The sequence below is a fragment of the Pleurodeles waltl genome, chromosome 3_1 (genome assembly GCF_031143425.1).
Source record: "Pleurodeles waltl isolate 20211129_DDA chromosome 3_1, aPleWal1.hap1.20221129, whole genome shotgun sequence".
Lineage (NCBI taxonomy): Eukaryota > Metazoa > Chordata > Amphibia > Caudata > Salamandridae > Pleurodeles > Pleurodeles waltl.
In genome coordinates this window covers 1,885,706,720-1,885,729,835 of record NC_090440.1, presented here as the reverse complement: position 1 = coordinate 1,885,729,835, position 23,116 = coordinate 1,885,706,720, and the positions used below count along the sequence as shown (strand labels likewise).

Below are 23,116 nucleotides of genomic sequence, written 5' to 3'. Positions count from 1 at the left end.
GGCTTACATTGTTTATTTTTTTCACTTTTTTTTGTCAGTTTTTTACTTTAACCAGGGTGAGCGGCTATGTGAACTATGAATTCATTTGGGGAATCAAGATGATTTGTATTTAGGCAAAAACATGTCTAGTCCGATTTCAATGTCCAGTAAAAGGTAATGCAGAGGAGGAATTCTACCTCTTGATGTGAAAGAATTGTGTTTATTATTCTTGTCACATGAAATAAACCTTGGCATGAAATGCAGCTTCTGGCCTAAAACAAAGAGCAATCACAGCTGCAAAAAATGTGCATTTCCTGCCCTTACAAAAACTAGGCATTTTTCATTAATGCATCCCAAGACCAACAGACCATTTGTTCCGCTTTTTTTTGGCCGAGATGGTAAATAACAGTGAGGTATCTCATTGGCTTAATGCATTCACCAAATAAATATCCTGATGGATGTACTCCTACCTTTGTGCTTATGAATCTGATAAGCTGAGTACCATTCAGTGCTTGGAAAACGATTGTTGTAAAGACAGAGACCACCAAGGTTTAGTGTGCCAATACCTGAATGAGCCTAGGCCCACAAGCTGCACCTGGACAGGAGGTCCTCATCTGTCACCATACATAGAATCCTTTGATTCCATGACCATGCCTTCTTCGGAAGCGCAAGGGGTGCCCATACAGCTCCACGTATCTTAACCTGCTCGGAGAGGTAACCCAGGGAAGCCAAATGCCAGTATGTTTACCAGAGCAAAAGCTAACCCACTGACTTGTTGGTAAAAGTGGTAACTAAGCAAGCCCCGGCGCATCTCTGAAGTTTCATGATACATGAAATGAGCAATGGCTGTTGGCTGTTGGCTGTGTATACCAGACATTTTATGCATGCATTTCTTGTTGCCTTCACTTCTAGAGTTTTCAGAGTTTGTTCTGTGCAAAGAGAACCACTTCTGTGAATAGCGTTTTTGTAATGCCCCACATATGTCTTATGTTACGACCTGTGGTTCTAGAAGCTGCGTCTCATAGTTCAGTGGATTAACGCATCCACCGCAGAGGTCTGTGTTTGACTCCATAATCACAGTTTTGAATGTTTGTGGGTCCACTCAGTCTTTCATCATTCTAAAGTTGATAAAAGTAGTACCATCAAAATGGTTACAATAAATATCTATTATTTTCTGGTAGGGTTCTATAAGCAGTCTTCAAATACTCATGTTATGTTGAAAAGTCCTCACCTAATTTATTTACTGCCTTCATAACATTTAGAAATTAAAATACCCTTCCCTTTTCCCTGATATCTCCTTTCTTCAAATCTGAACAGGTTAAAATTCATATAAACCCTCCTCACAGAACCTTTACTTAAACCAACCACCATCTTGGTGCATCACATTTGGACTGCCACTACCCGTGTTTCTTTTTTTTGATGATGTGGCTTCCAGATCTGGCACCTTACTCTAGATTTGTGCTTGAGAACCAGACACAATCCTTGAGATGTGACCCTGAGAGCACAGCCTCATCCTCCAAATATATCCTCTAGAACTGGATGATTCAATACTTCACATTCCAGAAATAGGCCTCATGTTTCAGATGCTGTATCCAAAACTGAACACTATACTCAATGTATAATATTTAGAACCAGCTACAATTCACTAGATGTGGCCTCCACAACTGGACATTGTTTGCTGTATGGGACCGTTCCAGAGATGTGCAATGATCGGAGATATTGAAATTGATGTGCCTCTCTGTTTTAATTCACTTCCCAGCCTTCCAGTGTAATGTGCCCCTAGGAATGGAATCGGGAAGGATTTCCAACGAGCAGATCTCTTCCTCCTCGACCTACACCGACATGAGGTGGACGGCGCAGCAGAGTCGGCTCAACAGCGATGACAATGGATGGACGCCCAACATTGACTCCAATAAGGAATATCTTCAGGTACATCAGCCACCTGCTGGAGAGGTGGTGACTGTGCACAGTCACGGGAAAAAAGGGGCTGACACTCTTACACACATGGCAAAGGCTTAAGTTAACTTTAAAGGCCAACTCAGAACCTTCTGTTCAATTTTGGAGCAGAAAAATACCATGCAAAATCAAGGAGCCCTTCCACATATGGAGACTTATCCCCGCCCCCATGTTCTTTGTTTGACGGTTGTGTTGAAATATACTAATAGTTCAATAGGTCCCACCAGCTTCTACACAGGTCATTGAAGTGTGGCAGTTTCTAATGAAGCACTACCTTCAGTCACCACTTCAGCTCACATCTCCACTTGGACTTTGTCATGTGTTGCACAAGTAGGGTAGAAGGATTGCAAGGTTTGGGAAGCCACAATAATGGTCTCAGCAGTGTGGAGGAAAGGTGGGACAGGGAGGGGTGTATGGATTGCCTGAGCAGGCCAGCACAGTTGTACGACAGGCAGAAGGGACCAATGTTGTGATGGCAATTTTGAAGAAATCAGGTTCAGTCCATGCCACCTTTTGAACCGAGCTCCAAGATCCACGTGACCCAACCTCATGGTGCAGTTTAGTGACACTGGGATTAACAGTGGGACGCCAACCATGATTCAAATAACCAAACTTCTGAAAATTCTAGACTGACTAGCAGTGCAGGAGCACTACAGGTGGTTTCCCCTGCTGAAAATGTTTAAAAGCTGAGAAAGAAAAAATTATCGTGCAGTTTAGCCTTAAAAACAGAACAGGATTAAATCACTGAAAAATTGTAAAAATAAATCCATTGATGGTCATGTAAAAATGAACAGTGTTCCCACGTGTTCTATAAAATTAAGTTGGTCAAACACGGCTGTTAGATAGTTTCATGTGTTTCTATTTTCTTTTAAAAAGGTCTCGGAAACCATTCAATAGTGATAAGACACTTACAAATATACTCGTCAGAGACGGCTAAAGAATCGGTTGGTCCTTCAAAAGAAGCGTGAAGATATATGTAGGAAAACTTCACAAATCTGTAAGAAATTAAAAACACACAGATTTTGTAAAATGCTGCTCTAGGTTTCCACAAGAACACAAGATGTTGGAAAGGAAGCATGAAAACTGTTCCAAACATTAAATTTTGTTCTTATTAAAATACTAAATGCAATATATCTTGGGTCTGACTTACGAGAAAACCTGGAGACTTGAACGTCGGCTGGAGTCAGTAACGTGATTCTCTCCAAAGCACACGGGTGAGAATTTTCAGCTGTTGGCAGGACTGATTCAGTCTGCTTTACTAGGAATGTAGCTTAGATAAAACCCCAGAGAACTCCTGACATGTTGACTAGAATCAGCTGCTTTTTAGGTAATTGCGAAAGCAGGCAATGATTGTCACTTAAAGAGAAATAGCACATCTCTTGAAACTGGAAATGTTGAGCATGTTAAGGAGACAAATATTCTGGGTTAAAAGATATAAGTATAATAAATGGTAAATGGAGAACTACAGTCACTTTTTGACTGTGTTTGGTCCCTCTTGCACCATCCCTAAGTGGAGATGATTACTGAATAAAAAGTAGTTTTCATAAAGATGTTTATGACCACTTTGAAGAGTCAAAGAAGAAACAACAAATACTTCAAAAGGTGCCACCTGAAGTGCCCAGTCTGACCCTAACCGGATGTAGGAGGCAAGACTCCGATGGACTGGGTCAGGTTCATGAGATATGGTGGTGAAAGCTGGTGGAGTGGGCTGAGCTCTATGTGTGCTGTGATATACACCTGTGAACCTGATGTGCATTGATTATGGTGTCAGTTCTGTGCTAGGATCTTACTAGTCAGTTGCTATGGGAGCTGCTGCCATTGTAGGGACACGATTGTCTCTAGACGCATCAAATATGGCCTGACTGCTATTACAAGTGGGTGCCAAGATGTCACTTTGCCTAGCGTGGCAAAAAATGTTGTTGCAACCTGTGCTGTGAGATGGAGTTTTGTCAAAGGGGTTAGGGTGGGCGTTCTTGCTAGGAACCTTTTCCAGGTTCCTAGTATCCTACCACATCCTGAAGCTGAATCTAGTCTTTTGGAATCCTGGTGTTAACCATGTAGGCGGGCTTCCAAAAGACTAGACTCAGCATCTTAATGTAGTAGGATGCTAGGAACCTGGAGAGGGTCACTGGTGGGCTGCGGTGCCATAGTAGGCTCCTACAAACAGCTTTGCACACATGGTAGAAACAAACAGAATCTTAGTGAGATGGGCATTTTGCATCTTGAATTGGACCCATATGTGCCTGAGGAAGCCCTTGCTGGATTAGGTTAGTGTCTGGTGAATGTTGGTTGGTGTTGTGGGTGTTCGGCAATGGCCAATTCTAGGAAAATGATGGCAGCTTTGATGAGCACTTCCAGCAGAGTGGGCCAGTTTAGCCCCTTAAATAAAAATTATATTCCAACTTCTGGGGAACAGGTAGGCAGCACATTGCTGCCTCACTCATGGCAACAAGTACCTTTGTATTGGCTTTTCTTCTGGGAGATGTTTGTCCTTGTGCTTTAACTCAGAATTCTGGTGTGGTGAGGAGGTTGGAGTAGTAGTGTGGCAGAAAGTTTGAAATCCTCCCCTGACCTGTAGCCAGGATTGCACTAAGCTGCTCTGTGACTGCCCCAGTGCAAAACCAAACCTACCCTTTAGGAAGTCGGAGAGCACCTCCACAGACCTGCCAAATCACAGGGTGCCACTGTGTGTCACGTGATAGCGGCACTCTTCATATGGTCTCCTAGTGAACAGCCTATGTCACACTGGGTGCGCAGAGTGAGCTGGAAACCATTGCAGAGAGCAGGTTTCATATTCGGATGGGGAGGCTCTGGGCAGCCAAGGTACATCAGATATTTTACAACCTTATGCCAGCAACAGCCTCTTTTGCCTTTGATATGTGTTTTGTCAGGGAGGCTGGCTCAAAGCCCCGCCCTCTCAGAGGTTGGCCAGCTGGTGAGGAGTTGACAGCCCCGCCCCCTGTTCAGACTTCGTCACTTCAAGTCCTCATCCCCTCTCACATAGTATTTTCAAAGATAGCAGGTCTGGCTATTATAGCTTTAAAATCACAGTTAGAGTTAGGAAACCGGCTCACAATAGTAAGCGACTGTGAAGCGTCTGTCAGCGGGTACCATGACCCCTTTTGAACTATAGAACAAACTTTCAAAATCACATAATTGCACATTCCTGAACCCCCTTATCAGTCGCAAGGAATACATCTGATCTTGGCATACAGAGACTGCTTTAATGCAGGCTTTTCTGGTGTGTGACATTTTTTCCAGAGTGCTTAGTGTGTGCTGAGCTGGGAATGCACCATGTTTGTGTTCCTTTTGCCCACTGTTCCCTGTAAGCCGGTCTCCTCCCCGCCTTCCTGCGTTCCAAGTAATGTCATTTATTTAAAGTGAATTCCACTGCAGCAGCCATTAGACGAACTGCATAATGTTAAAGGTGGCTGCGGGAGTGAGTCGATGCTCTGCAGAGCAGGCTGCAGCATTCTAAATCTCCCCCTTGGCTGCGGTGGGCAGGCTGCAATGGCAGGCACAGTGTCAGCACAACCATCCGCCACTTTGGGTAGAGTTTAGGTGGGAGCCAGCCTTTCATGACTCCATAAACCACAGGAGAGCCGTTGTTATGGTGTCCATCCTCCCAGACCTTCTAGTGAGAAAAAGATTTTGAGGCCAACTCAATGAAATGTATTGTGTAGGATGTAAGTTTCACAAATCTGTAGAAATTGGTTACAGAAAAATAGCTCAAGTACCAGGCAACATGCCCCTTTCCCCTTTCATTGTTTCAAATGAAAGGCCTGGTCATTCGGTGTAATGAGAGAAATGTGGTAATTACCTTAATTGGAAAATACTTAAACTTAGCAGTGGGTGGACGCAGACAAGCAGGTGGGTGTAACGTTTTACTAAGCCTTTTTTTTACTACTACCTAGTACAAGTTCTACATGATTTAATGAGGCATGATATACAGGATCTGTGTTTTCCGTACCGACTACTGGTTATTTCAACTTTTCACCACCCACAGATCTGTGTTTTCTGCTCCGACTACCATATATTTTAACTTTTCACCACCTTTTTTTTTCCTAGACAAATTTCAGCTGTTTTTTTTCGTGGAAATTTGCTCAGGGAAAAAACAGTAATTACCATGTGCAGTGATTTCCACAGACCTGTGACTCCTGATCTGTACGGGTGGATCATATTTTTGATTCACTGCTGAGAATGAGACCTTTAGTACCCAGCAAAGCACTTAAAATTCTAATGCCATCAGTGATGAAGCCTTCAGAAGATTTTGAAGTGTGCACTATGTAAATGGTACATTTTATCAATACATGCTTCATTGTGGGTTGTCACCTTAAGGGTGACCAACTATCTCCAGGACACTTTTTCAAACTCTTGACTTTTGTGTGCTGGACAAATGCATTGCTGTTGAAATCTTGTTTTCGCCTCTAGAGAACTAATTAGACTTATGCGCCTGAAGTCAATTATTTGTAGTTGAGAATTTCAAGACTGGAGTCTTGGACTGAGGTGGTCACTGGAGTCAGCATGAGCTTGCTACTCACCATTCAGTATCAGGAACAACAAATTAGAACTTCTCCATCCACTATTGACATGTACATATGCACTCCTTATAAGGCAACATCATCAACATGTTAGTAGTACTAACTCAATTTTATCCATATGACATTCCGGGTTGTGAGCACACCTGCTGATACAATTAATTGCCATTGCCACAATAGGCAACTTTAATCCTTTTCGTACTTAAACCAGCCTCATCCATGAAAAAACAAATGATGCTGTCCTGTAATTTCAGAATCAGAATTGTACCAAATGATCCTCTTGATCTTTCCCTGGGAAAATACAAAAAACTCCACTTGTGTGCCCTCAAAATTACAAATGAACATAAACATATTGGCTGCAAAATCATATTGAAATCACAACCATAATTAAGTGAAACCCATAAACTATGTATGTGTCTAATCATAAACCTTAGGGATCACATCTTGGCCACTAGTGAAAAAGGGAATATAGTTTGTGTCAATGATTCAAAAGGCATTGGCTAGAATTACATTTAAAGAGCGAAATGTGATAAAATGCATATAAAATTGACAAGTACACTGATTCACTGGTAAATCCTGATATCTATCATCAGTTCTTCACTCTGGTACTTAGAGTCTCTCGTGGGTCCTGCAATATCCCATGTGCTCGCTGTGCCAGTAGAATTTCTGGTTTGGCTTGTTTGATAAACTTTGACATACTCCTTTGCCTTCTTTCTCTTAGGTTGATCTTCGTTTTCTGACTCTGTTGACGGCCATTGCTACTCAGGGCGCCATCTCGAGAGAAACGCAGACTGGATATTACGTCAAATCTTACAAGCTGGAAGTCAGCACCAATGGAGAGGACTGGATGATGTTCCGACATGGCAAAAATCACAAAGTAAGTATCAGTATTTAATTATTTGGTCGGAGTGATGGTGTAAGGGACAGAGCCATGTGACTAGTTTGATTGCCATTGAATGGAACACCATTTTAGTGAGTATTTAAATTGGTGATGTGTAGTGTAGTATTTAGTGGCTAGTTAGACAGACAGTGAGTATGGCAGGGATATACTGATTGTATGTGCTGATGGTGTGTGTGTCGAGGCGTATTTCATGTTTCACATGGTTAGAAGGTCATAATTTTAATGATAATTTGGATTGATGGTCCCTATGCCAGCACTTTAATGACTGATTGCAGATGACTATGACAGTGTTTTAATGATTGATTAGTGTGTTGGTGAATAAGATGGCCTTTTAGTGACTGATTAGAGTGATAGTGCAGAGGTTACTATAGTGTTCATGGAACAAACTTTTTGTCCTTTGTTAGGGTAGGTGACGTATGCTCATGGTTTTTAGTGACTGATTTGAGAGATGATGAAAAGGGAAGCTTAATAGCAATTGGTTGGAATCATAGAGACTATGGAAGCTTTTTAGTGATAGATTCGATTGATGATGAATATTATAGGATAATGGCTCATAGGCTGGCTTGGAAGATGATTCGTACAACAGGGTTGTGGCGAGTGATTGAAGTAATAGTGAACAGAAGTTTGTTTTAGTGGTTGCTTCAATGTGCTTTCAGATGAAGAAAGAGCTACCTGCTATTGCCATGGTTGAAACTGCTATACAGATGTTAATGACAGCATAACATAACATAATTATAGGGCCTTATGGTTGTGACTGCATACTGTAAACCCAAGTTACTGTATAGATGATCATCCCAAGGTGACTAAGGCTTAGTGCTGAGTTCAGCCTTTATCAGCAAGCTTCACTTCCCGCTTCCACCTGTGCGCTGCTTCCCACTTAAGGGAGAGAGAGAGAGAGAAAATCTCTGCAGCGGTGTACGTCCTACGACTACAAATGAAGAAGGCACAAGGCTTTCCCAGCCTGAGCTCCGCGTGCGTATGAGACTTGTCGACAAATTTCTGCCCCAGACCCTCTACTCTTCATCGCGTCAACAGTCTCTTAACCGCCTGAGATGCAGTTCAGGAGTTGCCGGGCCCTGGAAATAAAAGGACAGGAGTCCCTCCAAGGGGAGTGTAATGTCCCGGAGACTAAAGAGAACAATACATAACGGACTGCGATTCCATGTGTCAGGGATATGGGATCTGCAATCGCAATCAGGCCTGGCAGTGATGTATGGGCTCCTCAGGCTCCCCAGCCATCTGCAGCTGCCTGAGAGAGCCAGCATGGCGTGTTTTTTTTAACTTGTCCTTGTAAGTGGGGTGAGGAGAATTAGGTTTTCCATTCCAGAAAGGAAACAATGCAGTACTGGCCTGCCTGCCCGTTAAGTATGAGATGTTTGTTGAATCCTAAGTCTGTGTCCGGTATACATTAGTAGATTTGCCTGGTGTAGTTTCAGCTGCGCTAGCAAAGAGGGAAGAGTGGGGAAGATGCAGCCTCCTGTTGACCAACACTGTCAAAGTTTCTTGACACACCAAGGCAGAAAGAAGCAGAAAGCAGCAGTATTACCCACATTCTTGGGAAATCCTAAAAGCAGCCCTTTGCTTAGATGCATGTATGTAGGCATTGGGTCTTACATGGGGTGAACATGGCTGGCAAGCAATGGCAGAGCAGCAGGGAAGGAACGATTGAGGACAATGTAACAGGAGGGTGAGGAGGAATTCTTGTGGTACACCGGATGTCTTGAAGGACCTGGGGCTGCCTCAAGAAATATAGACGAGGTGCCTACATCAACCGTGCAAGGGATGCTTTTTACAGAATGATGTTTGCAATTAGTTTCTGCCTTGTCAAACAGCAGCTTCTTGACACCGAAGTCAAAACAGGAAATAAAAGTCCAGCCCACAAAGAGATGGCAATAGGCTACCAATGGAAGGAATAAGGCAAAACATTCTTTTGACCCTATTGCTATGGTTTATTTTTCTGAAAAGGTAAGCAGCATTAAGAGATTAGACTTGGGGGGATAGGTTCCTATGCCTAGGGATGTGTGTGACATGGAAGTGGAAGAATTAGTTGTGTTTCAAACTAAAAATCTCTCAACATTGGAACCAAAGAACGCCGTTTTCTCTTTGTTTTCGTCTTGTAGCTGTCCTGCATTTATTTTTCACGAAAGTCTTTTGGGGGGAATACGAGTGATGTGCCATAGATGGCTGTTCCAAAGTACACCATACCCCTCTGTGCTCAACAGATTTTTTTTAAATAACTTCAAAGTTCAATATTTCTGATTATTGGTGAGTTTTTAGGTATAACATCCTCAACTTGAGTGTCAAAAACAGGACATGATAACATGTATGCCGTGATTGTCTAAAAGCTGGATTCCCTTCTGTCCGTGGGCTACGGAAAAAAATAATCTTCACAGAAGCTGTAGGGGGCATGAGATTGGGTCCACCACCCATCATAAACCTTGTAGCACTTAATTTAGATTTAGGCATGGGTGGAAACGTTATTACCTTGGAATTCTTGAATTTTTCCCACTTCTCACACTGTTCAGCTTCTGAGCATATGGCGAGCCACCGAGTGAAGGACCTCTTCCTGCCCATTACTGTTGCATTCGGTAATTCAGCTCCTTTTCGCCCTGCGTGGTTGTAATGAGTTCTCTGTGAGGGCCAGTGCTGGGCGGAATAGTTTAGAATTCCATCCGTTTACATTCCAAGAGGAAAACTGTCCAACAATTTTTGCAACACAAATCACCACACTTAGTAAGATCTGAATATTAAGTGTGTAACAATGACGACCCCAGGTGTGTGACGTACTGGAAAGGGGCGTTCTAGACAGTGGGTAGCTGGAATGCCGGCTAGACTTCCTGTTTTCGCGTTTTCCAACAAACGGCCGGCTGGGGCACGTGCGCACCTTGCTGCACCAGCCCATCCCGCCCAACCGCTCCCACCCTGCACTAACCAGCCTGCTCATCATTGGAAAGGCCCCCGCGCGCCTCAGTATTCCAGGCACAGGCTGCACGCGCAGCACAGTGCGGCAGTGACTGACTGCCCTGCTCCGGCCCTGAAAGAGTTCCGAGCGAACCGTGCCAAATAGATTTGTCAAAATCTGCCGCAGCTTGAGCCGGAGCCACGGAGGAGGCCTGCATATAGATATATGTACGCACGCATTATACGTGTCAGGCTTTTACAGCCTTCCCTGAATTACTCGACTACTGCCGGAGCATGGTGGGCCCAGCGCCAGGTGCTGCGCCACGGGCTCTGCGGCCTGCAGAGAAGACAAGGGAGAAGTGGAAGTAAAAAAGGCAGGAGCTTGTAGGGTGCTTAACTCCAAACTGCCCCACTGTCTCTTCCCATCTGGTGCCAGTTCCCAGGGAACCATCACGGTTGACACACGGGACAATAAACCTTGTTATTGCCCACTAAGCCAATCACATACCAGTAATGCTCACATTTTTGTTAAAAGGTGCTTCTGACCAGCATTTAAATACCTTTGCTTCCAGCCCATCTCATTCGGAGGTTATGAGCAGGCCTGGGAGAAGCAGCCTGCTGAACCGTAAAACATGAAAAAGCAGATAGTGAGTGATTTGCGCATTCACAACTAGTTTTCCATGGTTTTTGCAAAACATTTCCTCCAGTTGTGTTGTTTCGGGGTCATTTTGAGAGCATTTTGTTGTTTTGTGGTGGTTTGCGTGGAAGATAAATTCTGCACCTATTGGCTGTTTGTTCCGCTTTTCATTGAATAAAAATAAACATGTTGCCCCACCCACCTTATGAGGGTTTCTTAAGAGCCGGGGTTTGAGAGGAAAGATGTGCGTAAGTGGCAGAATCAAGCCGTTTAAAAAAAAACAAAAAAACAATGCAGTCTCATCATGGTTGGCATGTATGTTTGCAGGGCAGTGCCCAACTTGTGGCATTTTGCCATTTCTGGACCCATTCAATAGGTCCTTATTGTTCATAGCGCCTGTAGGTGAATCACGTGCTGTGTGCGCTCTTCCCACTCAGTTTCTCTGTACCCCACGAGAGGTCCTTAATATTCAGAGCGCACATAGCTGAATCACGAGCTGTGTACGCTCCTTCCACCCAGTTACCCAGGCAATAGGTCCTTGTTCGTAGCGCCGTGTACCTGTGGATCACTGCTGTGTGTGCTCCTTCCACCCAGTTTCTATGTATCCGGTCCTTATTGTTTGAGGTGTGTGTAGATTTAAATCACATGGTGTGTACACTCTTCCATTTAGTGTTGGGCTCAAAACGTTACAAATTGTTTTCCGCCACACTGTCTACCTAGTGGTGACTTGGGCAGAAGCCTAGAACAGCCTTCCCATGACTGAGGCCTGCACAGAACATGAGTCCACGGAGGGATCAGGCCAAAGATACTGCACAGGCTTGGTTTTCCAGATAGGTTAATGTCACTGCATTTCCTGGATTTACTTTTAAAAAGTTTCTGACTTAGGCTCTTAAACTAATTGATTCAACTAATATGAGGTAATTAGATTAAAACAGTGGAAAAACTACACCTCCCAAAATGCATTGGGTGGATACATGAAAGTCGTAGATGGAGCATTATGTGCCTGATTACATATAATCTATAGTGTAAACCTTACCCTCAGGTCTTGGCAGTAGAGCACAGGCAGACTCCAGATGGTAAAATGTAAACATGTGGTAAGTGTAATAGAGCCAGGCCGGAAAGAATTTCAAGCCACTACTCTCGGATATTCTTCAGTTTCTGTAATAAATATGGAGGCTGCATTGAATAAATCCGCCTGACAGAACACTGCTGCTTCCAGATCGGCTCCTCGCTTCCAATCACTGCGTGAACAGGCATGTTATGCGCATCATTTGACATGTCGGAGCTGCTTTTATTTGCAGCTGAGCCGAAAAACAGCAGGAGTTTTGTTTCTTTTCTTATTGTTGTTGCTAAGAACCGTCTTTCATGACTATTAAAGATACTTTCCCGATCACAGCAAATTTATTGAATTCTTGATTTCTACGTAGATGCACTGCTTGAACAAGTGAACAAGGCCTGTGCATTTAAACTCCAGATTAGACACTCACTGAAGGGAGGATTTCAAAACCTTTTTTCAGGAACCTTGGTTCTACTGACACACCTGGAAGTCTGTCACCTCTGACATGTGCCCCCGCCTTATAACTGCCCACTGCTCCAATGAGAGATAGTGGCATACACAGAATGCTGTCTCTGAGTTTCCCATATTTTACAGATATTTATGATCATGGGGCCGAATTTGGGCCCCCTGATGGGCGCTCTGAAGTGGCCACAATATGAAATCATTGTCAAACACCAGAAACAAATAAGGAAAAAAATACATGCATTAGTTTAGAGTCATTGAGCCAGAGTATAGCAGGCCTTTTGGTAACTTCAGATTGTCAACGTCCTCTCAGAAGGCTAGCTCCCAAGGTCTGCCAATTCTACCGGAAGGCAGTGACATAATCTTGCAGGGAACGTTTATTATCAATAAAGCACCAACATATGCCAAGATCATCCCAATCCATCCAGAGGCAATATGAAATGCACATCATCCCTGCCTGAAAAATAGACTTGAGTACAAAAAAAGACCTGACTATTAAAAAGTAAAATCTTAAGATCATGACCAAAAAGCAAGGCGGGGGTTTAATGAGCTATCCTCCCTTCCATTCTGACGATTCCTTGGCAGGATTCCCAAGCTACTGCAACGAATGTAGATTAATAATGTGGGATGTCTCTGTACGTGTGTGCATACACACACCCATGTATATAAGTAAATGTACGTGCATACACACATGCACATCAAAAAATATACTGCAGAATAAAGTAATGTATGGATAACAGTTTATAGGAGCCAAAGAACTAGCATGCAGCAGCCAGGCACATCCCATCTCTTTCTTGCGCATTCTGCATTGAATTAATTACAATGTGGCAGACTCGCTGATTAATAGTGTGTTTCCTTTGAACGAGGGGAGTCCTGAAGGAGGCTACTTCACTGGGATAAAGTGGAATGAGGAAGTGGTGAGATGTAGAGGCTATGGGAGGGAATGTGACCCTGGAGTGGCTCATGGTGGAGGTTTCTTAATTCAGTAATGGCTTTCCTGCATTTGCTACATTACTGGTTTCAGCTTAACTCTTCCTAACAATGTCACTCTCCCTGGTGCTTTTCTCTTCTTCTTGAAAAAAGGTCATTTGTGCGCAAGCTCATGTTTGCAGGTGAGTGCTGCTCCATGAGTGTGAGCTGAGTGCCTGGGCTGGGACGGTCATAGTTGATCTAATGGAAAGTAACGCTGGAGGCCAATTATAGCTAATGTAACTCATAAGAAACTACGTAGCTCCAATGTAGCCTGGCATAAACCTCAATACACCCACACAGTCCCCAGGAGACCCTCACACAGTCTGAAACAATTTTCATGCAGCTCCAGTAGATGGACACATAATTCCCACAAATGCAGCCACATCCCCAGTAAACTCCTAGATTGCTTCATATGGATCCTGATATATCTTACAACAAGCCCTCCTCAAATCCTCAATATAGCTCTAAAAGTCCTATACATAGCTCGCTGTAAAGTCTCACATAGCTCTAGCAGACCATCACGTAGCAGCCATCTGACCTTCACATGCCACACGTAGCCCCCTAGTAGTATGTGGGCTATGCACATGGCCACAGAGGACTACCATATTGCCTCAAATGGATCCTCACATAGCCCTTAGGAGATCATTGAATATCCAACAACTGATCCCTAATCAGACTCCCTCACCGCTCAGCCCTCACTAATGTTTGGGAAACAGCAGCCTGTCTGGAAATCTTCTATTTAATATTAACCAGTCCATCTGTTAACTTCAGGTTTTGAGGTTATTCATATGTGACATATTGCAGCTTAGAGTAATGATGGTTGGCAGCCAGTGTGTGGGCAATGGGAGGCATTTAAGACGCAAGAAACAAGCATCTTATAAACTTGCATGGTACAAACAGAAAAAAAGATAGAAACAGGTCAAAGGTGGCCGCAGGGCGAAAGTTTACAACTAAGAAAAATGTTTAGCCATCTTGGTGCAGCATAGCAAAGAAGATGGCAGTAGGCTTCGTCATTCTTTTTTAAAACATGCAGATTTGAAATGAGAAAGTGAGTAAAAGAGGGACGAGGAATAGACTTTTTTAGTAGTTCATGTAGATTTGTTTGCCAGTTTCTTTGTTTTCTTTCCTCTTCTTTCAAAAACACATGCGAACTCAAACAACGATTTCTGTCTAGTCCAAATTTAAAATAAAAATAAAAAACATGGTTAACGTGTCACCCACATCCAGGAAATGCATCCTGTTCGAGCACATAGTGGAATTATGGCCTCATTCTCTTACGCAGTGCTCTGAAGAGTGTTCACAGTACACAGGATTGACGATTGGACTCAATCGTGCAAAGAAACAAAAAGCAGAAATGTAAGCAATTTGTGCCAAGCTATGACACAAGGAGAGCGGAAGAAAGCTCAACCACTCCATATGGCACGTATTGATTGGCCATCTGCTCGAGCAACCCCCCTCGAGCAGCCATCTTGGATTGAAGGTTTTCAGGACAGTGTGAGCTTGTTTCCTGAGCTACTGGAGGATACATGCCACGTGAAGCATAGGCTTGATGGCGCATCACTGAGGTCAACGTGTAGAGGGTGGCACTATGGGGATCAGAGCCTGCCTTGTATTCAAGAACCCTGCAATGTATTTTTTTCTTTCAACATGTTTGTTATCCTTTTTGTGTGTTCTTCACTGAATATTTGTTTTATCTTTTGCCCTAATACGCAGATTTTCCAAGCGAACACCGACCCCTCTGAAGTGGTGCTGAACAAAATTCACCAGCCTGTGCTGACTCGGTTTGTTCGGATCCGTCCCCAGGCCTGGCACAGTGGCATAGCCATGAGGATCGAACTCTATGGGTGCCAGATTACAGGTTCGGCCAAATAATCTGCTCTGTTGTCATTTTAACTGCACCCTCTCATTTCATATGTACAGAATCATGATTAAGTCAAATAACCAGCGTCTGAAATCCTGTTAGTACAACATCAAGCTGTTATTTTCTCTGTCCAAGTACCCCTGCTAGGTGCATTGCTACCAAGTACGATATGTCAGGTGCAACACCCCCAGCCAGTCCTGATTATTTTTTTCGCTAACACGTGCAGTTTTTACGTGCTTTTTGTTATAGTTTCCAAGATGAAGGGAAGATGAGGGAAATTATGCAGTTTCTTTGTGCCTCTGGTTTGGAGAGTGCACTATTTTCCGTGTCCGGCCACCTCCTTTCCCCCAACTATTGATCATCGGCGTGTGTTGATGCTGGCAGACACCCCAACTCTCACCAACTCTGTTGGGTCTTATATTTTGAAATCCACTTTTATAGGCCCCAGAGTAATTCATAGTCTGTCACCAATGGAAATATAAACTGTTCAATAAAATATTTTGGTTGGATATCCTCAAACCCCATGCCTAGTGGTCCACAGCAATGGAAATGGTTGTTCTGGGGGGGTTTGTGTTGTGCACACATTTGCAAAGATCTGTTACCGGGATCGTCCTCCACGTAGGACACTGTTGGTGAGTTTCCTTGTGAGTCATGGCAAGCATGGTGCTAGAGCTCATGGTGACTTCACAAAATCTTCAGTATTGTGCACAGCATGTAACACTGGAATTTAGCATGATTTCAAATTGCCCAGAACCATTTCACCTATCTGATTTGCACTGACACAGCGATTTGCACACGATCACAACCCTAGTCTACGAAATAATATTCCTTAACATTGTCAACAGAGAAGAGTATTGTCAATTTAGAATATTTCCTTCTGAAAATGGTATATGCTTTTCCCACCTTGTCTCAATGGGGTTTTCAAACTGTGAGCAGCATTTGCCTCAATTCCATCTTGTGTCGGAAGAAATAGTAAAGTTAAACCTTTGAAAATGGATTTTCAGAGGCAATCTTAATTAAGATGGGGATCCTTACACCATATCCTGCCACAATTGAAAAACGACTCCCATTTCCATACTATGTTCACTTTAAAATGTATTCTACTATTTGCCGAACATTGTTTCAATCCATTCTCAAAATGTAGCACTTAGCACAGATGAATGCTGATTTGCATAGGAAAAAAACATCCATTTTTGGTTTTTACACATTTTGTTCATCATCATACTTTCTTTGTTTGTCTTTTACTGTATAAAAAGTGATGAAAACAATATAAATGTCTATTTTCTTCACGAGCATAGAGGAACTTTCTGAGCAATTAAAAAACAATAACTGAAAACGCAAAAAAACCCTTAAAAATGACAGTGACACAAACACAGTCGTCAATTAACATACCATTAAAAAGATCCACGAAAGGTTACCTTTAAAGAAAATGTGACTTAGGCTCCTTTGTAATGCTAATTTAGCAAATGCTGCTGCTCGCTGCTTGGGTATTTTAGGAGTTTCATCCTCTTAGCAATAATTTTATTCACAGATGTGATGGGTGCCAGTGGCACTGAACAGCACCATTTGTATCCTGATAATCATAGATATAACATTCAAGAAGAAAATGGTCAACATTTGTGATAGTGAAGCTGCCACACATAGAAACCCCGTTTAAAGGATTCATATTGTGATGCAAAGAGAGCCATTATGGTCATCTGTCTGAGGCAACAAGTACCTCCAGGCTCCTTGTTGGACCATCCCTGGTGTGCTTCGATAGTCATACACATTGGAAACTGTGGCTGAGTTTCCTTGTGAGATGTGGCCCTCCCATTTCATCTGTTTAACTCCCCATGCTTTAAAACCTGGGCTTTTGTGTCTGTTAACCTTAATTACTTCTTACCATGCTGTGTTGCTCTGTTTTTAGTATAGATTGTATGAATCTATGTGAAAATTGGGCAATCTCTATTTTTATGATGGTTTATGTAGCAGAGGCCTAGCAACAATCGAGGGGGCGCTATACATAGGTTAGTAGGTACAGTACAGTTTGTCGACTGAGGGGAACAGTAGAGGGGAGTTTCACTGGATTTAAGAGTGGAACAGAGGTATTTATCAGCTCAAACCACAGGACTAGGCACAGAGGGAGAAGGGGATGAAAGGTGATCTTAGCAATTCAGGTAAGGCTCAGAGATTGGCAAAAGGCAGTTGCATTTCGATGAGGTGTTGCTGACATGGAGAAGGGGTGGTGTTGATGGGAGTTCTACTGGTATGGTGTTCGACATCCTCAGGAAACAGCAGAATACATGGTCTTCTCCCTTTTGCATCAGTCTGAAAGCTTTGAGGAGCCAAGCGTGTTGTTTTGTGGCCTTTAAAGGCATTGGGCTCTTAAAATCCCTTAGGCAAGGGACAGGCTACACCACTGATTACTGCCATTAAGTACTATAATTTTAAAAAATGTAGTTGAAACCAGATACCAAAAGCCTCTAAAAAATGTCCACCCTCAGTAAGCTCAGTGATATGGATTTTCTATTCAGCTTATCCTCCCTGACACACAGTCCTGCTGATGATGGCTGTTGGACCCACCCAGGCTTCCCGTTTTACTGCCTGTCTTGAAAGACAAGCATCACCCCCGGTACCGTGGAAACATTACCCTCTACCGCAGTCCTTAATCAATGTTTTTCACCCCAAAATTAAGGCTGGTGTTGGTTTGCAAATCTGCACAGAGGAACGCTCACTCAGTGGAATTGTCCATACCGTGGTCCCTACAAGATCGCCTTCTGTTTGTTTTTGATTCCTTGATTCTGGGGTGAAGACCCTTAGTCAGAGGTCTAGTGTGGTCTGGCATTCGCCTTGGGTAAGGCTTCTTTTCCACTGCAGAGAGTGGGCATTTTTTGCGTTGCTTTTTTCTTACCGAAATATTAAGACTCTTTGAGCCTTTACCCGGTTCAGAAAGAACGTAGTGTGTTGTGACCAATTGTAACCATTCTGGTGTAAATTCCTGCTTTCTTCTCTAGTAGTAGTCTAAAATATATCCTCTTTAATGGCAGACAACATCATAGACCAGGTTATATGTACAGAAACCCAAGGGATTCCAGGATGAGAAAGAGACTTCTCAGAAAATATTAAATCACAGCATTTAAAGAAAGGACAGAATAAACAATTTTGTCTTTGGCTGGTGCAGATAGCCGGCACCGGTTATGAATGCTCCATTGAGCTCGCAATTGCAATCTCCACCAAATTGGCTCTATTATTGATTTTCTGGCAATATTGATTACTTTGAGTTATTGTGGAGGCCTGTTTGGAGAAGGCTCAATTGCAAGTGCCGCTGATGCTTTGTTTTTAATAAATCGTTAGTGCAGACTCATGCTGAGGCAAACTGGCCTGTGGGGAAATTGAGATTTTTGCATCTGACTCATGCCTCCAAAAGGATTTTGAGTGTGGGCTAATTTGAGTCAGGTGTCAGGCGAACATGTGTGGCTGGAAGGAAAATAACCAGACCACTCTTGGCCAGTGTTGAGTGTTTTTTTTACCTACTTCTAGACAAAATCTAATACTACTTTTATCTGTTAACTTTATTCGATGCATCAGATCTGACTGACGGCCTACATTTAGCATGAGGACTGTGAACTCATAGAAAAACTCCCACTCTGTCCTTAGTCTGCATTCTTGCCCCTGCAGTTTGATCCTTGATGTTGCCAATGGTCACCTGAAACCTTACCTCACACTTCTCTCCGCAGATTCCCCTTGTTCCAACATGATGGGGATGCTGTCAGGCCTGCTCTCGGATTCCCAGATCACAGCCTCATCCAGCAGGGAGTACGTCTGGTCTCCAGGCACAGCCCGCTTGGTCAGCAGCCGCTCTGGCTGGTTTCCGCAAATCCCCAACCCACCTCCCGGAGAGGAGTGGCTGCAGGTGGACCTGGGCGTGCCAAAGACAGTGAAAGGTGTGATCATCCAGGGGGCACGAGGGGGTGACACCATGGAGAACCGGGCCTTTGTGCGGAAGTTCAAATTAGCATACGGCATGAACGGCAAGGATTGGGAGTACGTGCAGAACTCGAAGAAGGAGCAAGTTAAGGTGAGACCTACCTGTGATTCTTTCACCCTTTCTGCATGTTTCGGGTATCTTCAGCAAAGTGAGGGGCGACAGAATAACTTAAAGATCTCAAGTCCTGAGTGAGTGTGGGCAATTGATAAACAACATAATTCAGGTAACATAGTATGTCCACCATAAAAAAATAGTTATTTTGTTTCCAGAAGATATTCCAAGACAATTTGTCAATTTCATAGAGATTTGAGGCAGTTTTATCCTTTTTTGGGTTGGATTTGTTGGGCTAGATTTGTGTATATCTGTTCCATTTATAGGAATTTATGTTGTTGCTGTAGGGACCATGGAGACTACCACCAGTTCCGAGAGATTTAAGCTTCTAACGAGAGTCTAAAGGCTTCTTAAAGGCAATGGTTCTCAAGCATTTTGGATGTAGTCTGACTCGAGTCAGGCTGTTTGACATCCAAAGGAGTAGCTTATGCCACAGCATACTGATTTTTATCAGTCTTACTTACCTCTCCGATTCTTCTACCTGCTGCAAATATCACTATTTCAGTTCTCACAGCAGTTGATGCTTCATGGCCGTTTTTTCTGCAGGAGACAGTGTGAAATGAGTGTTCCTCTACAGCAGCTCAGATATTCAACTTAGTACCAGGTGTATTCTGAGATGTACTCTGTAGATGTGGGTTGATGCTCTCCCTATAGATGCATTTGTCGAGCACAATAACAAGAACGTTGTACCTCTCCTTGTCACTCCTGCAGCTGTTTGAAGGAAACATGCATTATGACACCCCAGAGGTCCGAATGTTTGACCCCGTACCTGCACAATATGTTCGAGTCTACCCAGAAAAGTGGTCTCCTGCTGGAGTCGGGATGCGGCTGGAAGTTCTTGGCTGTGATTTGATGGGTAAGAGTTTAGATTTAATTTGGATAGTCTGCATACTACTGTGGCATTGACTGCAGATGTGTATTTGATAGTGTTCATGTTTATACTTACAAGAGCCAGAGGATCTCGTCCCCAGTAGAATGCAGTTGTGGCCTTTCCTTTAAGAGCTTAATACACTCTGGAAGTGCTATCTTTGTTCTCAACAGTTTTGTGCTTTGCAAGGTTGGTGCAGGGGCTTCAGGCACAGTGACACGCCTGGAAATGGCATACAATAGTTCCTTGTCCAGCCCAAATCTGGATGAGTTACTCACACCTAACACGGAGCAGCTTGAGGTGCGTGTTGAATACACCAAATCTGGAAGTTTACTCACACCTAACACGGGATAGCTCGACATACGTGTTCAATAAATCAGGTATAAGTAAGCTAGTCACAACTAACACAGGGTCATATGAGATACCTGTTGAATACAGAGAATGTGGATGAGTTTACTGCCACCTAATATGGGCTAGCTTGAGATGTGTTAAAACACTGAGTCTGGATGGGTTTACTCACACCTACTATGGGATAGCTTGAGATATATGTTGAGAACATCGAATCTGGATGAGTTACTCCCACCTCACATGTGACTGCTTGAGATATGTGTTTTATAGGCCAGGCCTGAATAAGCTACTCACAGCTCACGTGGAACAGCTAGAATTGGTGGTGAATACACCGTGACTGGATTAGCAACTCACACCTACCAAAGAGCACCATGAGTTGATGTTAAATACACCAGAAATGACTGAACTACTCATGCCTAACATAGGAAAGCTTGGTTTTCTTTTGAGCCTCTTTCAGGGAGGACAGCAAAGGCCACAAATTGCCTTTGACGTTGACTCCGGTGCATGGGGTGGGGTCACTCCTTGAAAGCAAATCTGATGAGATCTGGATCTGCGTGCCAGATGTCTCCTGATGAAGAGCTTCTATTTCCCCTTGAAAAACCACATCTGCCACATACGTCACCCAACACATCACTACACCCCCACACTAGTTCCGCGCAGAGGAAGTTTAGCAGAAAAGTACCCCATGCCCTGTGCCTGTCTTTGCAACTTAATTTCTGTCTCTCACTATATTTGTAATTAAGATTTCAAAGCTGCTGTAATCCCCTTATTAAAATGTTGAGTGGCAGCAAAAATTTGCTGCACTCAAGTTAAGTTAGAGGTACCGGAACCTGTTGATGGAAATGTGGCTTGCCTCGGGGTTGACAGTCTCTCTCTTGCTGCTGCCCCCATCAATCCCTGCTTAATGCAGGCCTCCTAGATCCGTCACGCCGCCATTGATCGCCCCACGCCCTGAGTGACCGCGCCAGCTGTGCTGCTTTGCACCATGCTATCCTGATTTCACACTAGGGAGTGGTGCAGGGCAGGACTGACAGACAGGGTTGCACAGGTTGGGGCAAGGTCTCTCTAAGGGAAACGACAGGAAAGATCGGCTCATTTGCTCCAGTTACACTAGTCCATGTGCTGTCATTTTTCAATAACTGCATTTTTTGCAAGGGAGCACATTTTATACTTTTTTCTTTTGTTTTGTGAAGTGGCTGAAACTATAAAAAATAATAACAATCTACTCAGGGCCTACTTTGAAACTAGAATCATGTTTGGTTTGCACAATCCCTAACTATTTTTTAACTAAAAAGTTTAATCTTTTCTCCCATGTGCATTGGCATCATTTACCAAAAAATCGCCTCCTGCCGTTAATATTTCATTAACTTAGTGGGTTCCTTGGCGGCGGCATAGATCTGGCAATCGCCTACCAGTCACGAGCTGAAATCCTAATAGCGTTAGGGGTGCCATTAAGCTGGGCACCGAAAACTGTAATTTATACCTTCTGTCTTCTACCTACTAAATCGAAGGTCTTTCGGAGATTCAAGAACAGCCTGTGGTGGTAATACCCGCGTGTGCCCTTCACCGTCAGTTTTTCACAACTTCCCTTTTCTCAAATAGTTTATTTTATTTTGTCCTTGTTTCCAGGCCCTTTTAGCCCACAGCTCTTGGTAGAAGCCGGCAGAGGCGTCTCCAGTCCTATCTCCACCGCCTCAGCTTTATTGTAAAGTGTCTGAAAAAAAATGCTTTCTTCCCTTAAATTAATATTAACCCAAATGTTTAGTCACTGGCAACTGATATCTTAAAACTAGAGAAAATGGCTCAGTTATTGTTACTAGGCCCCACTATGTGGTTTTTCGTCCTGACATGATGTTAGTGTCTAGGGACAACGTAGTTATATAGGAGTATATAAATGTTTTATCCATTCATATATTCACCCATCTATCCCTTCATTCATTGTTTTCACTCTCATTTGATCATTTATGAGCAGTTCATCTCGTTCATCAGGAAATCCCTAAAACCCCATACTGACATGCTGGGTGATTTCTTGGCTTTCATGTAAGAGACTGAATGTCTCACTGGTGACTTCCGTCACATGTTTCCTCTGGGGCAGATCCTTCATCGCAGTGGAGTCTTAATCTGGTGCAGCCTTGTTTGATACATACTGCTTCCACGCCTTTGAATCCTCTTTCTTTTGAGAAGAGCTTTCCTGTAAGTGTGCTCTGTCCTAGAAGAGTCAGCGGACTCCAGACACTCTGCTCTTCCAAGGCCTTGTTATTTTTAATCTGAGCACGGTGGCTCTGCAGTGCCTCTCCGGCGCAGTACCTAATGTTATTTCATACTTCTATCCGAATGAAGAAACCGAGTACCCATATTTTTTTATATCATCGCACCTGCTCAACTGGAGAGCAGAGACATGCGGCGTCATTTGTGGTTCTGCCCTGAGAGGGCCCCTCATGCAACTTTAAGAATCTAGGGGCCAGATGTAGCAAAGGGTTTGCGCCTCGCAAACTGCGAAAATCGCCGTTTGCGAGGCGCAAAAGCCTCTTTGCTATTCAGCAATGCATATTGCGAGT

The 23,116-nt window shown here is 43.5% G+C and overlaps 1 protein-coding gene across 2 annotated transcripts in view; it reads left to right on the top strand.

Moving 5' to 3' along the window:
- NRP2 (neuropilin 2) overlaps nucleotides 1–23,116 on the top strand; it is a 163,916-nt gene that overhangs the window by 94,471 nt on the left and 46,329 nt on the right. For both annotated transcript variants that reach the window (XM_069225987.1, XM_069225988.1), the window contains exons 6-10: nucleotides 1,739–1,908; nucleotides 7,195–7,350; nucleotides 15,117–15,261; nucleotides 18,981–19,321; nucleotides 20,054–20,198. In XM_069225987.1, coding sequence (XP_069082088.1) covers nucleotides 1,739–1,908; nucleotides 7,195–7,350; nucleotides 15,117–15,261; nucleotides 18,981–19,321; nucleotides 20,054–20,198 — 957 coding nt within the window. The remainder of the gene's footprint in view (nucleotides 1–1,738; nucleotides 1,909–7,194; nucleotides 7,351–15,116; nucleotides 15,262–18,980; nucleotides 19,322–20,053; nucleotides 20,199–23,116) is intronic.